Source organism: Lepidochelys kempii, chromosome 7 (assembly GCF_965140285.1).
Source record: "Lepidochelys kempii isolate rLepKem1 chromosome 7, rLepKem1.hap1, whole genome shotgun sequence".
In the NCBI taxonomy this organism is placed as follows: Eukaryota; Metazoa; Chordata; order Testudines; family Cheloniidae; genus Lepidochelys; species Lepidochelys kempii.
In genome coordinates this window covers 98,252,833-98,269,066 of record NC_136386.1, presented here as the reverse complement: position 1 = coordinate 98,269,066, position 16,234 = coordinate 98,252,833, and the positions used below count along the sequence as shown (strand labels likewise).

The 16,234-nt window shown below is 39.3% G+C and overlaps 1 protein-coding gene across 26 annotated transcripts in view; it reads left to right on the top strand.

The window, feature by feature from the left end:
- The window catches only part of JAKMIP3 (Janus kinase and microtubule interacting protein 3), a 176,715-nt gene that overhangs the window by 91,341 nt on the left and 69,140 nt on the right, over window positions 1-16,234 (top strand). For 17 of the 26 annotated variants that reach the window (XR_013636083.1, XR_013636082.1, XM_073353984.2 and 14 more), the window contains 2 exons: window positions 11,842-12,057; window positions 13,990-14,109. Coding sequence is in view for 24 of the 26 variants with exons in the window: in XM_073353984.2 (XP_073210085.2) it covers window positions 11,842-12,057; window positions 13,990-14,109 (336 nt within the window). In the remaining 2 variants the exon portion in view is untranslated. The remainder of the gene's footprint in view (window positions 1-11,841; window positions 12,058-13,989; window positions 14,110-16,234) is intronic. The other 9 variants (XM_073353993.2, XM_073353989.2, XM_073354003.2 and 6 more) reach the window with 3 other exon arrangements.

The window sequence follows — 16,234 nt, the reverse complement described above, 5'->3', positions numbered from 1 at the left end:
GAATTCCCCCCCGACCCCGGCTCCTTGGGCATCCACTGAGGGCGGGGGAAGGGGGAGGGGAGGACATTATAAAGGAATGGAAGTGGGGTTTGGAGGGTACTTGAGGAAGCCCTTGCCCTCCCACCCAGTTTGAATTCACTATGCACCCTTCTCTAACTGTACCCCTCCCACACCTCCAGCAACGAGTTGGGTTCAAAAGACACTTATAGCTACAGTTGTACCCTCTTGTGCCTTGTACCTCCACAGTGAATTAGTTTCCAATGTATAAGTATTTGTCATATAGCAAGAGGGGGTGTATTCACTGGAGCTCATTTAGAAGTTATGGGAAAGTTTAAAAAGCTATTCAAAATTCCATTGTACCTGTGACTGTTCCTGGTGTTACAAATTAGCTATTCTAAGTGATGCTGAGTTGGGGAAGTCCTGTCTGGCTTGTGTGACACTAGCACTGATTTTGTAAGCTAACATATTTTGCTTTGGGCAAGTCATAGCTAAGTCTCAGGCTGGATATCTGTACAATGTTCCTGCTGATCTTCTTCCCAAATAGCATATAAGTGGCTTCTCTGACCTTCGTTGATATAGACCAGCTGGGGATCTGGCCCATCATTCATAAACATTGCTTTGCTCTTCTCTGCAGTGCAAACGTTTTGTTGCACATTTAGGGACTACATGTTTTTGTAAAGGACATGGCAGACATCCAGTTCTACATTGTCAATGGAATTATGACAGGACGTTAAAAGCTGCTTGGTTTATGTGCAATTCATTATTTAGTAATTTTAACAAATGTGGTGTGATAAATCACACCAACAAACAACTATTTCACCCTTTGAAAAAATACTGTTTTTTGTAAGTGTGGACGAGAATAGGTTCTACCCAAAGACCAGTCAATAATTTTGCATTGAGATTAAGCCTTTTTAAATAAAAACCCTTTGAAGCTATTTATTGCTGAAATGTACACTTTTTAATTTTAAGCCAAATTATTCCTCTTTACAATTACTCACAGAAGACATCCTATTGCAACATGGCAGTCTTAGCTGCAGAATGGAAAATAGATCCATACGTAAGCAGCTAAAATTTGCTTTAAAAAGGTAATTTTGTTTTGTTCCTATATTCTCTTTTCAAATAAAGATTGATGTTATTTTCCTTTTTTATTATATGTAGATACAATATAGAAGATGATCGCGTCTCACTTTAGACCTGCAGAAAAATATAAAATATAATTTTAAGTAATAAATATTATATGGCAACCTCAAATTTAATAAATAATGTATGACTAATTCAAAAGTCTTAAACTGTGAGCTGCAAGGTAAGCACTAGTTAATCAACCAAGGAGCAGCATTATGTGAAATGGGAATCTCCAGAGGCTCAACTTAACCCTGAGGGGATGGGAATTAATTCTGGTCATGATCCAGTAAAGCATTTCACTGTGTACTTAACTTTAAGCACCAGAAATACACCACTCTGTAATTTCATACCATAGGTGCTTAAATATTACATACTTCTGCAAATGATAAAAGCGAATGGAGCAAAGAGTCTCTCATCTCATAAATTTCACAGTTAATATTTACCAAAGGGGAGTTCCAACCTATTACAGAGTGCGGCAGGTTACTTACCAAGTGACGGGCGACATTTATATGTTAATACCAGTGATCCATGGAATCATAAACTTTGGACTCATTTGGATTCACCTGTCTTCGTCTGTGAACGCTGCAATAAAGAAATTTTTGGATTGAAAATGGGTATATTTGTTTTGAGCTTTCGTGAGCTACAGCTCACTTCATCAGATGTGAACATCTGATGAAGTGAGCTGTAGCTCACGAAAGCTCATGCTCAAATAAATTGGTTAGTCTCTAAGGTGCCACAAGTACTCCTTTTCTTTTTGCGAATACAGACTAACACGGCTGTTCCTCTGAAACCTATATTTGTTTTCTAACCGTGTATGTAAAAACATTCCACTTAATAGACTTCTCAGGCATTTTATATGAAAAAGTCATGAAGTTATGACTTTTATCTCTTGTATTTGAGCACTTCTAATTAGATCAGATGTTAATAACCCAGTGCTGATTACCTGCAGGCAAATTTTGCCCATCAAACAATATTGCTAGAATATAATGTATACATTATTTTGCACACAAAGTCAAAATGTTTCTTGAACATTTAATTTGAGATTTTTACACTAGTAACACGTGATGTCATAATTTTATTTTTCAGAAGCCAGTAGCAACTAGAGATGGATCAGACCTAGCAGCCATCTTGTCTATCCCCATGTGATGGATTTTCAAATGGGCGTTTTCTGATCTACTATTAAATGTCTGAAGTGAGCAGTCTTTACTGCCTCTTTTGGGAGATTATTCAAATTTCCACAACATAGCCAAACTGTTAGAAGTTTTTCCTTTGCTCAACAGCATCCCATTACTCTTACTTATACTTTCTTGGACCATGCTAAAAAATGATCTCCTCTTCTGTTTATTTCTTTGATATTTGTGTATACCCATGGTTTTCACATCACCTTTAGTCATTGCTTTGCCAAGCTACACCTGAGTCATAGATTAATATGCTTTATGGCCAGAAAGGACCATCATGATTAAAGGTGCAAGTTTGTCATGGAGGTCACGGATTCCATGACTTTCCAGGATTCTGCAGCGGCCAGTGTGGACTGCCCAGGGGTCACCTGTGCAGCTCAGGCAGCCTCTGGGCTAGCCACATCGGCCGTTGCTGGGGCAGTCTCAGGCCACTGCCCTCCACAGCCAGCAGCAGCAGGAGTTAGAGTGTGGGAGGGGGCTCAGGGCAGGTGGTGGGGCATAGGAGGGGGTGAGGGCTCTGGGTGGTGCTTACCTTGTGGGGCTCCCCAGATGGGACAACATCCCCTCCCTCAGCTCCTAGCAGATGGCTCCACGCGCTGCCTCTGCCCACAGGCACCACCCCCGCAGCTCCCATTGGCCATGGTTCCCAGCCAATGGGAGCTGTAGAGCTGGCACTCGGTGCAGAGGCACCACACAGAGCCAGGTAGTGAGCCTGCCAGCCTCTCCAACCCCGCCCCACAGCACCTGTGGGGTTCCCGGGCTGCATGCCGCCTCCCCCATCATCAGTGGGTGTCCCAGGCCGTGAGCCACTGCCCACCAGCCCCACAAGCACCTGCCTCACCCCCCGGGTTGCCGCCCCCCAGCACCCACGGTACCCTGGGCCACCCCCCCCCCCCAAGATTTAGTCAGGGGTATATAGTAAAGTCATGGACAGGTCATGGGCAGTAAACAAATATTCATGGCCCGTGACCTGTCCATGACTTTTACTTAAAATACCTGTGAGTAAAACATAGCCTTAATCATGATCATCTAATCTAACCTCTTGCCTTGCATAGGTCATAGAACATCACTTTGTAATTCCAGCATCAAGCTGACCTTCCTCTTCAACCTAACCTGATTCACTCAGGTGTGCTACCTTCTACTCATACAACGAGTACAATTGGGCCCATATGGTTAGGAACAATTAAGTGCATCTAGCATACTGCCTAAAATTGCACCGGCTATTTTTCCCTCTTATCACTATATAAGTAATGGATTTTTCATGGAGGACCCAAACTAAGTATTGACCAGCATTGTTTAGCTTGTGAGACTAAATGAGATCACAGTCTTGATGGTATCGCTGCAGACATACATAAATCCAATATAAATTCCATGGTCACATAAAAGAGATTCCATTTACAGGTGAAATAAGATTGAGCTCAAAAGTACATTTCAACATCAAAAGGCAAACACTGACTGGAAAATAATAATTTCTATGTAAGTGTTGAACTTAAATTGAGTATTTTAGAAGAAAAGCATTTGCTGGAGGCGGAAGTCTTCAGAGAGCAGATGGTGACATTGACTCCATTTCTTGTGTCAAGGAAGTTCTAATGCACAGGGCTTATTGTTTTTAAAATGTGACATCTGTTTTGAAAATAATACAAAATGTGATTTTGTAAAACTGGGATTTTACATATGGTTTTACAAATCATCACTCAGTAACTTCTCTTTCCCGCTGGATACAACAGAATTTAAAGTAGGCTTTATCACCCCAACGTAGCATCTGGTATGTGATCTCTGATCACACTTCTAGTTTCTGTAATTTTTCATGTCTGTCATAATGCATTTCATCAAAGTCCTCTTCCACTGCTATTGTTTATCCTTATGAAAAATGTTGCAAGCATTTGTCCCACATTTAAAGAAATGGGAAGAGGTTTTGGTCACATGGAACATTATTTTATCTGTTTAATCAAGAGTGAAAATTGTATCTCCTAAACCCAAGATATTTTTTTTCTTTTTGCACATATGGCATGAGCTATTTATGTCTGGAAGTTTGTATGTGATGATCTCCAGAAAAGCAGAACTTTAGCACAGTCAAGTTGTCCCTGGTTCACTAAAGTACAGTTATGCAAGATGAAAATCACATGTCATTTTGTAACAAGTAGGCATATGAACAATGTCCTCTTAAAGAACTTGTAATTATTTAATAAACTTGATTTTTACTTTTTAATTTGTGGCTCTCTAAATATCATAAAATACTACCAGGGTGGCTTCAATTACATTCTTAGGGTCTAGTCTCCCTCCAATACATGCACATTTTCTGTTAACATTAATGGGAATTATACATGCATGATGCCTATCAAGGAAATATAGACCCATTAGTCATGTTAGCATTATCAGATTAGTTGGACTGCAATTTATGCACAGTAGGGACTAAAATCCAAGATAATGTAATGTTAGTGTAGGTTTCATATGAGATGTATGTTGGTCAGAAAAGATAAGTGATAAACCACAGGATAGACCATTCAAAGGGGACTGTACTATGAACCAGATTTTTTTAAATGGCTGTTGTTGACAGTGACTATTTAAAAGACTAATAGCTCACCAGTGTAGGATCATGCAGTGTTCCAAATATCCCTGCTTCTTATAGAGATGCTCTAGCAACATAGGCAAAAAAGGCAAAAATCTTGTTGATTACCAAGCGCTACATGTTTACAGACACATGCGTCTGACACTTCTCACTTTCCCGAGGAAGTGGTAACATATGAAGAAATGTGGGTGTTAAAGCAAAGTGTCAGGTGAGTCGAGTAGGAAGCAAAAATCCTTCAATTGCCCATTTTACTGTTGATTGACTCAGTCCTTTATTTGTAAGTAAGAAAAGAATGGAAGACATGCTGGTTAAAAATTCCCATGAGCAGTAGTAAAGGTGATTTCTCGGTTTAATGGCATCTCCATCAGGCTTCCTATAGTGAGAGCCGGTCAAATTATTAATTATGCATAATATTAATTGAAAATTATAGCTCATTTTTCCTGTTTGCAGTCTGATCTGTATTTCTACTAATATATTTGTTTTTCACATCTATCCACTAGATAGTTCAGATGAACAATTATCAGCTTATGGTTTCTTCTCAAACTAAGTATTGGCCATTCATTATTTCTGTGTGATGGTCACTTAAATCACATGGTAAATAATAATACGATGACTTAAATATTGTAAAATTCAAATGATGAGTAGTGAATAACAAATAGTGATACCAGTTCATAGATATACACTTGTGTAAATGTGAACATTGTTGTTTGCTTGAAGATTTTCTCCCATCATTCAGACAAATAAACCCCTTTCATGTGGGTCTTCCCAAATAGTGAATAACAAAGGAACAAAACATGATCCAATTGAATAGGAGTTTCAACAAGTGGTCACAAACACTGTTTTGCACTATTTACCTAGCTCCGATAGTTAAGAGTCTGTTGGCATTAAAACTGGGCCAGATCCTGGCCCCTGCTACATTCCCTTTCCATCAGTTTGGCAACACAAAGGGAATGGAAAGCTGCCCTGTCATAAATTTGCATAAGGGAATCCCTGGATGGCATAGAAAACTACTTGCTTCTGCTTGCACCTTGTGTAGTGATTGCAAAAGGAATGCTTTATGAAAGATATATAGAGATATAGAGATATCTCATTGATACATAAGGTGACAGTTGATTTTGTTACAAATTCAGACTAAACTTTAGCATTTAGGGCCACATGTTCAAAGTGGGCTTTATCTTGCCCTCTTCATCAGCACCTGTAATTCTGCACAGAGAAGGTCATGTCCTGAAATGGTGTAAATTGAACTCCTCTTCACTAGCTTCAATGAATCTGTGCCAATTCAGTTTTGAGAACCTGGCCCACAGATTTTTGTGCGTACAAAGGAAAAACTATCCCTTCTATTTATGTATGCAAATGGGCTTTCCACATGTGCATGGACAAATGTAGGGTTTTAGGCATGAAAGATTCTCCACCCCCAAGATTGCCTTTATTGCAGTTAAAGTATGCCACATTTAACAGATTGTGGGAGAGCTGGCTGTCATTGCTTTTCCCATGGTCATGGAGAGCCTGGCTTCAGGCAGACAGGTGGCCTTTCATTTTTCTGCTATCCATGCTGACGGCAGCATGGAGCCTTCAGGGAGCAAGGGGAAGTGGCGATGGCTGGTAGGGAAATGAGGGGGAGCGTGAGGGACAGGCTTGGGGTTGGGGCAGAGAGGAATAGAATGGGGGAGCAGGGGCTGGAAAGGGACAGAATTTCAGAGACCAATAGGCACAGGGGCAGAATAAGAGGCTGCCCATGGTTCTCCCAACAATCTTACTACGCTTCTGTTTCTGTGATGGTAACACCAAGAGGCCCCTGCTGTGATCAGAGACCCATTGTGCTATGTACTATATAAACGTTGGAAGAACAGTTCCAGCCCTGAAGAGCTTACAATCAAAATCGATGAGAGAGAATGGAGGGCTTATTACCCCCATTTTACAGGGAACTGAGACGCAGAGAAAGTTGGCCCAGGGATCACAGAACTAGCAGAACTGGGAACCCCGATCACCCAAGTCCCAGTCCAGTGCCTTAACCACTACTACCTTGGTCACTCCTAGTTTCCCAAGCATATCTCCTAGTTTCCCAAGCATATGTGTCTGCCCTTGTTCTCTGCAACTCCCCCTGGCTTCTGAAGTCTTCAGGCAATATGTTCCTGCCTCCCCCAAGCCTGCAACTACTGATGGGGCACCTGGGAGGGAAATCTAACATTTTTCACTGTTGAGAAATGTCACATATGAAGATGCACAAAACGTAGCAGCTGTGAATTGCAGGCACAGATTTAGTCTGTTTTCTAAAGTGTAACCTATGCTGTTTGAGTGCTTTTGCTCCCATTCCCCAGATGTGCACTTCGGGGATAGTAGGTAGAGTGTTTTTTTTCTGGTAAACTTTCACTAGAAGTTTACTCACCTTCAGAGTGAACTTTTGCCATTTGGCATTTGCTTGCCCATGGGCCATCTCTGAGTTACATATGATTGGTTAGGACAGTCCAGGAAGGGCTGCTGCATAAAGCAGTTTGATTTAATTCAGTTTTGCATTTAACATATGGATTGTGTGCAGATGCTACATGGATGGATGCCAGGCAAAATAAATACATATGAAAAATGAAATCAATGAACAGAGGCTAGAGTTTTTTTGTTGTTTTTGTATTGGAGCTGGAGTGTGAATTTTTCAAGCTATTTAGGAAGATGGAAGGATATTTCATCATCATCAACAACAACAGAATCACCCTTTCACTGCTTGTCCTCCACTGCATCTGCTGTGTCGCTATCATCCATTCATAACTGAATGACTGAAATCAATGTTGGGATGATACAGCACATATGCTCAGTTTAGATGTGCTTGGAATATTTAGCAGGAGTTAAGTAACATTCTGGACTTTGGCTAGTTGACAGTGTCCCTTCACAGGGAGACTGTCAGACCCAATCAACCTATAAAATATAAAACACAGTAATCTATACGATTGTGTAATACTGGTACAAGTGTTCTGAGTTATTCCCTCCAGTGCAATTGGTTTGACAGGGACACAAAGTGGTTAGTTACTCCTCTGTACTTACTTTACATTAGAAAAGATCCAAAGAGGCAGCTATGTTAATATATTTCAAAACACTGAGAAAAACCTTCATGTTGAAAGAAGAAATGTGAAGGAAAACTGAATGAAGGTAAAGTCCTACTGCATATAGAGACGTTCCACTGGTCTCTCCTTCTGTCAGAGTGCAAGTGCACATCCCCATAATGTCAGGGAGACTGACTTGAGAAGAGATCCCCTTTCTTTTAATCTAGAACATTTAGTTACCATTCCACTAATAAATGATTGACAGCTCATTCACCTGCACTTCTGAAACTCATCGCTAATGCAGATTATTTTACACATTCTAATTGCTTGCTCTGACATGCTGCCTATGGGGAAATGTTTATGTCATGTAACAGCTTCTGCCTTGGCAAGGGTTTTCTCATTTGCAATTAAAACCTTTTTTTGGGGAATAGCTTTGGCTTTTTTAGCATAGACATATGAAGCTTCAAAAGCAGACTTCTTCTGCTGTTTACAGTCATGTTAATGATGCTTATGGAGACTGCAGAGCTATAAATGCCATGTGAACATTACAAGAGGAAATTTCTACAGCATTGAAGCTTACATATTGATTTTTATATTGCCCTAGAAATCACGTCACAAGGTTTGAAATCAGCTTGATGAAAAATAATATTAGAAATTTCATTTGCTAGCACAAGGGATGGGGGCAGGACCCAACTTTTCATGCCTTTGCATTTGCATAATTGGCAGTAGCTATGCTCACAGGCTGTTAATTAATTAGCACTTCAGCATAAAAATTCATTCTAGGTGGAGACAGCCTGCTAAAAATAAAGTGGGAATATCCACACTGGTAGGCAAGACATTCTCCTTTCGATGATTGGATACTATGCTCATATATATTCATTGACACTGTTTCACAACTACTCCTGTTATCTAAAGCAACCAGATACAAATGTAAGGAAGATGGCCACATTAATCGAAGGCACTTCAGTGTTTCTATGTAGAGTAATGAAACAAGTGTGTGCAATAGCTTTGTTTTGGACACACACCTGGAAATTCACAAAGATCTTTCAGTGAGTGGCAAATAATTTTCTTTTTTAACAACACCTTAATGTTGTTCATGCTGTGAAGAAAAAACCTGTAAAATAATCTTGTAAAAATGCTTTCTTTGTTTAATCAATACATTTTGCTCCTATCAAATTATATGAATATATTTATGTTTAACAATGAACTGTAAATATAAGAACATTGTATTTAATCCATAACTATGAACTTAAACAGATAGGAGAGGTGTGAATATTGATGCTTTCTTATTTCCTCACTAAGCTAAGATTTAGTTCTTTTTTTTTTCAAAAATCAAAACCTTGCTAGAATATAATTATTTTGTTGAATCTTGTAATTTCATGTTTTTCTTAATTGAAAATGTTGTCTGTGTTACAGAATTTCTTTGTGTTCACATAAGTGGAACTTTGGCTATATAGATTTTTTTCATTTAAAGTCTCTTAGTTTAATGTCTGATTATGCGTGCCCTGGGAAGAGTTCATCGGACATCTCTTTGTTATGAGGCAAACTAGTAGATTGCTGCATTACTAGGAATTCAATATTTTAAGGCATCTTTAATGAAGTAGTACCCAAAATGTATTTTTTCCCTCCGTTTTCTAAGGAGACTAACTTTTGCATAGAAAAATATCACACATGCTCAAATTTAATTTTTACATGTCCTTTTCACAAAGGTAGTTTATAAACAATACTTGTTTTTCCTCAATTAGACTCTGTGTTTACTTCCTGTAATACTGTAGATCCCACTTATGGGTTTATTGTTTTTATTTTAGGATGTTTAAAGCTGGTGAGGAATTGTGAATACTGCAGACAGAGCACCTATCCCTCCATTGTTGCTGCAGTCGCTGCTAGTGCTTTCAGAGAATGAAAACGGAGTGTTGTGTACTTTGCTGCTCTTATCCCAGGGTCTGCACAATGGGAGAGCTCTGTATTTTCAAAATAATTAGTGGACAAGATGATTGAAATTGCAAGACTAATAGATATATACTCCTCTCCCTTCTCATGATAGATGCCCTTACTGAGGCTTTTGAGGGAGGAGAGCAGCTAGGGGAGGGACTGTGCTCAGCTTCCCAGCTGAACTTTCAAATACGTGAACTGAGGTTCTCAAACACATAGGGTGAAATCCTGACTCCACTGAAGTCATTGGCAAAACTCCGCTTGACTTCCCTCAGTGGGGCCAGAATTTCACGTGTAGCATCTCTAGCCCAAGGCTCAATGCAAGTAGATTTGCAGTTTAGTGTGCATATTACACACAGGTCTACTAAAGAATGACCAGACAATAGATATGCCCTACACAATATGAAAAGTCTGGAAGTAGGAGTTAGGTGCCTAAATACCTTTAGAAATCTAGCTCTTAGGTCATAGTGTGATCTTAGGTACTAGGGATGGTGTGCCATATGTGGTGTTATTTATTGCATCAGCTACAGTATTTAGGCACAACAGGATTGCTATGGAGGGAATGTCAGCCTTGACTCTGAATTTCCTTGTTTGCTGTTTCACAATCTTAAATGCCTGATACTATCTTTATCTGGATACTGGTGCTAAGGATTCTAAAATTGAGTCCAGTACAATAGTTCTTGAACAAGAATAATTTCAAAACAGATATAACTTAAGAAAAGCTCTTTTTTTTTTTCAAAACAGATATAACTTAAGAAAAGCTCCTGTGTTTGACCATGATATTAATTATTTAAAGCAAAGTTATTCAATGAAATATTTGGCTAATTCATTCCTCCATTTTTATCTGGGTTTGGGAACAATCCTATAAAAAACAAAACAAACAAAAAAGTGAGTAGACTGCCCAGTTCTTACTGTCTGTCCCATTAAGGGGAAAGCATTCTGTCTATGAACAGCTCACAGTTAAAAAAGCTGCTTGTTTCATTTACATTTGTAGTGTTTCAGAAGTATTTAAAGCACTACAAAGATAATAGCTATCTGAAGTTAGGAACAATATGGTTGTTTTAGGAAGTTGTCATGATTAATTTTTTCCACACCGATTCATTATCTACAAGCATATTTGACAACCATGTAACCTGTGAGTGTAGTATCTTGTATTTCCACATGTAATGGATGTTGGTGTAATCTAACTGTTGAAGGTGCTGCGGTTCTATTACAGTAGTGTATATTATCACAATCACAAAAGGGCTATTCAGGCTGCTCTTGAAGAATTGTTATTTATAAAGTAATGCATGGTTGGTCCTCTGCACAAAGGTAAAATTAAATCCTTAAAGTAAATAAGATTGTAACCTTCAAAATTCCAAACTTTGGGGGTTTAATCTTTTGGCCTCCCTCCAATCCCAAAATTTGGTTGTTTCATATCCAGCCCAGCATACAGGTAGGGTCCAGCTCTTAAATTAGCACCCAGATATAAATTCCAAACCATTTGCTCTGCAAAGTTTGGGTGGGTTCTTGAGCATTGATCTGGACCCATCTCTATGTCAAAGGCACCTGGGACCTGATACTAAGAATTCAATAACAATAAGTATATACAGTAGCTGAGAACCTCTTGGTACAAAATGATCATTTCTGCTGGATGGCTCCCAAAGTGGTTAAAAGTGTAGAAATAATAAGTGCAATATTACTAAAGCAATTAAGCAATTCTGTTCATGTGGCCACTGTAACACTCATTGCTATTTTATTTTCTAAAGGGTGTTGTTTCTTGTTAAGGAATGTCAAATCTGTGAAACTGACTGTGATATGTTTCAGAGGAACAGCCGTGTTAGTCTGTATTCGCAAAAAGAAAAGGAAAGGTTAACTTGCCACAAGTACTCCTTTTCTTTTTGACTGTGATATGGTTGTCTTTGGGTACAGTCCAAGATGCTGTGCTAGTGTGATGCTGCCAGTTTCCATGGTAACCAGAGACCTGTAACATGCATGCTTGTGTGATTGTATTTTGTTCTCCTTGTAGATGGAGGAGATAAAATTTAAAGACAGAGCAGTCTACGTGCTGGAAAGAGAGTTAGGGGTTCAAGCCGGGCATGCTCAGAGACTTCAGCTCCAAAAGGAGGCTTTAGATGAACAACTTTCCCAGATCAAAGAGTCTGATCGACATCTGAGCAGCCCCAAACGGGAACTTCCTTATGCAAGTGGTGCAGGAGACGCTTCAGATCATTCAGGAAGCCCCGTAAGCACTTTCACGTGGTTTCACCTAAACAAGCAAACAAAAAATGACAAAAATCTTGATGAGTGCACATTTAAGCAACAGCTTTCCCATAGCAGTACAGAGCAAACCAAGGAGATTTCTTTTAATGCGGCAATTCAATAGCGGGATCTTTAAAACTAAAATAAAATCTGATCATGGGAAAGCTTTTGCTTTTTTGGTTTAGTTTGGTTTTTGTTAGCAAGGTGAAATATTCAGTTTTTTAAAATGTATCCGACTTCAAACACCTGCCTTAATTTGACAGTGTGACATAGTATCTGCTGACAAATTATGCAAATGCTTTTCTAGTAATGTATGTGTGCTAGTTTTCCAGGCTACTAACAGTATGTGTTGTAAGCAAATGTAGAAGAACAATTTACAAAGGGAAATCAGTAAAGGTAGTGTAACCAACAGCATGCAAGCTTACAGGGTATTCTAGTCCTACTAGAACATCTCTATTATTAATATTTACATCCTGCTAAAGAGCTTTTGCTTTCAACCAGTGGTCTAGGAAGTGAACTAAATACCTACTAACCTATTCTCCACTGTTTCTTTCATATTATGCAATATCTTATGGCATTAAATTTGTCACCTTTTTATATTGGCTTTCTATGCAACTATGCCACCTTCCTGCTTCTGCATTAATTTGCTAATAGTAAAAATTTTCAGTTCACTGACTTCATATGTCTGTGACATATGTTAACTTTTTTCATTGTTGATTCTCATCAAGATTTATTTTGCAGCAGTTCTTAATTTTCTCAGTAAAAGTATAGATAATAGAAAACACAAACAAGAAAATCTCTTTTATCCTTTATTCTGAGCCTCTCCTGCACCTGTTGAATGAGGAATCCTAGAACTTCTGAAATTTCCATTAGGATCATGGACTTTAATTTGCTTGCTCTGATTAAAGTTCTGTACTTAAGTTTTATCAAACATTGGAATAATGCTAGTGAAAGAAAAAAAATCCTATAACTTTTGTAATGATAATGTAACTGCTCTCTGATTTAGAAGAATAAAACCATGTCTTCTTATATTTGTATTCATTTACAATTTGATTTAAACATTTTCACTTTTTGGTCGATTAAAGCATAAACCTTTATGACTGACCAGTTAGAAGCTACAGTAGGGCCACAACTTCATAGGAGAGAAACTTATGCAATAGTATAATTGCATGGACTTTCTATATTTATTTTTCAGTATTTATAAATATAATTTCCCTATAACAGACTACTTAGAGTGAGTCACATGTCTGAAATACTCATTTCAACAGTGGCATATATTGGAAACATTGCCTTAGTTTTCAATTTTTGTCTCTCATGTTTCCAAGTTTAACATTTGTGATTCTGTATTTGCATATACATACTTTTGCATTTGCATACTTTCTTACATTTCTGCTCTTTCAATTTTCTGTTGGTCTCATCTTGCAGTTTCAGTTCTAAGGCAGAAGTTCTCAACAAGAGGTCTGGGGCCCTTGAGAGGCTATGAGCAGGTTTTGTGGGGGGCCAGTGTTAGACTTTCTGGGGCCCAGGGGAGAAAGCTGAATCCCTGCTGTGTGGGGCTGAAGCTCGGGGCTCCCAGCCCTGCCACCTGGGGCTGAAGCCAAAGCCTGAGCAACTTAGCTTTGTGGAAACCCCTGTGGCATGGAGTCCAGGCAATTGTCCTGCTTCCTAACCCTTAATGCTGGTCCTGGCTTTTAGATGCAGAAAAAGCAGTTGTGGCACGGGTGGGCCGTAGAGTTCTTGTAGCATGTTGGGGGAGCCTCAAAAAGAAAAAGGTTGAGAACCCCTGTACTAGGGCACAGATTACATTCTCCTGTGCAATCAGTCAGAAATAGTTGAATTCAGACAAAAGCAAAGTTGTTGTCTTTGAAAAAGTTTGATTTTATGAACAGTTATTTGCAGTCGGTCTTTGTTTTAGGAACAGCAGCTGGATGAAAAAGATGCCCGGCGTTTCCAACTTAAAATTGCTGAGCTAAGTGCAATAATCCGGAAGCTGGAAGATCGGAATGCATTGCTGTCAGAAGAAAGAAATGAGCTTGTAAGTAGGAACTACCGTTACACTATTAGGAAAAGAATGTGTATCAGAATTTGCACTGGCAGGGGGACACTCACTAGAGACATTAAACTCCTTTATCACGGTTCATATGCAGAACATATTTACAGAGTAAGAGAAGAACATCTGCTTTGGAAGATTCAAGCATTAGGTAGTATTAATTCTCAGTTGATCCCCAGAGAGTGAATGGGGACATTATCCAGGCAGCATGGAAGACCTGAAGAGCGGAATGGAGGCTCTTGAATTTGTGAAAGTGGGAGCAAAAATGCACAGCTTCTTAGAGGTGCTTCCCACCTGGCAGAAAAAACCATGAGAAATGCTTATCACCATAAAATTCACTACTGCAAGAGGTCACAGAATCAAGTACTCTAGCTCAAAATTAAGGGGTAATTTTAAAACCAATCATTCAGCTGTAGCCATGCCTGTCTCCTGTAAAGGGCTAATCAAATCTCATAACCTGGTCAGCTCGCCCCATCCCACACTGTCCTATCCCTTTGTATGACATGGCAAAATTGGTCAGATGTATTATGGATTTTTTCCCCCTTCTTCTGAAGCATCAGGCATTTGCCACTGTCCTAGTTTGGATTTCAGAGATGATGAACCAATGCCCCAATCCTGAGGAGTAGATGCCATGTTCCTATTCTGGCACTTCCACTGCTCTTTCCAGGCAATTAAGTTACATACAAAATTGATGGAAGAAGGGCAGATGTGTAAGCCTAAAAAAACAGCAACTTTGGATTCAGGATTGGGTTTGGTTCAGGTTTTGGGAGAAGATTTGTATAGGCCCATATTATCCAAACTATTTGCTCCTTCTTATTGATTGCCCATACTTGTAGAATCTAATCTCTTTTGAGTTAAAAATACACAGTGGGTATATTAGATTTACTGAAAATGAGAACACCGTATGTAGAACATCGTTTGTCATCTCTGGTACAACTTTATGGGCCGCAATGGAATTCCACTAGGGCTGAACTTTGTCCGCCGTGGGTTTGAAATGCAAATTGCTGTGGCATCCATACAGAATGCTGTTTAAAGATTTGCTAGTTAATGGTATGTATGCTGTCAAACACAGAATGTATTTTACAGTATTGGTGCCATGCAGGAAAACTCCATATAGACTGAATTATGGAGAATATTAGACCAGCAATTCAACAGTGTAATCTGAGGTTACATATAGCATCCATATTAGATTACAAAATTGCTAACACTGTAAATCTGGACATTTGGCTTCTCTCTTTCCTTTACGCCTGATAGTATTCCATACAATAACATAACATTGCCACAATATGTTTAGTTCATAAAACAAAGAACCCTGTTTTATTTTTAAGTAGATATTGGTTGGCATTTTTTTCCAGTGGAACCTTTAATTAAATACATCAGTAGGAGTATATTTTTTTCTGCAGTATGTTCACACTATGCCCTTTTAAAGGGTCTCAGCCTTACAGTGGGCTTTTACGCATGAAGGATTGACAGTTTTAGTGTTAGAAAAAGTCTCAGGTTGCGACAGGTTTTGTTGTTTTTAACTTATAATGAATTTTAAAAACTCTTGAAAGAGGCACTGTCAAAATGTCACCTTGTTATAACTTAGCATTTGCTCAGTCAGGTCAGTGCCCAGTATGAGCTGCTGGGCTGAGCTTGAACTGATATGTGCTCAGCTTGTTCTGTATGCTCCAGTACTAGAAATGGCACAGCAAGCAGAGTACAGATCCTGCCTCCTGTTCACTCTACCAAGCATCCAGTGCCCAGAGTTGCCAGGCTGAGCCACTCCCTGCCCGCTGAGGGGAGGGAGTGCAATCCTGTGATGACACCCTCTCCAATGACCTCTGATGTGAGGAGGGGAAAGAAGAATTTCTGAACCCTCCCTGCCCCCCACCCTCCCCACCCCTCCCCCGGGGGTGAGAGTTGACATCTCTAACCCAGGTTTCTCTCCTCTGGCCTGTTGGGGGACAGAGAGAAGAATTTTCCCACAATAACAACACAAAGGAACACACAAAATACACCCAAAGTCCAGAAGAAGGAGAGGGAAATATAAATGTCTTGTGCCTGTATTCATAATGTTGAGTGATAGGTGCCATGTAAGAACCTAGATAGATAAATCAAATGGACAGAT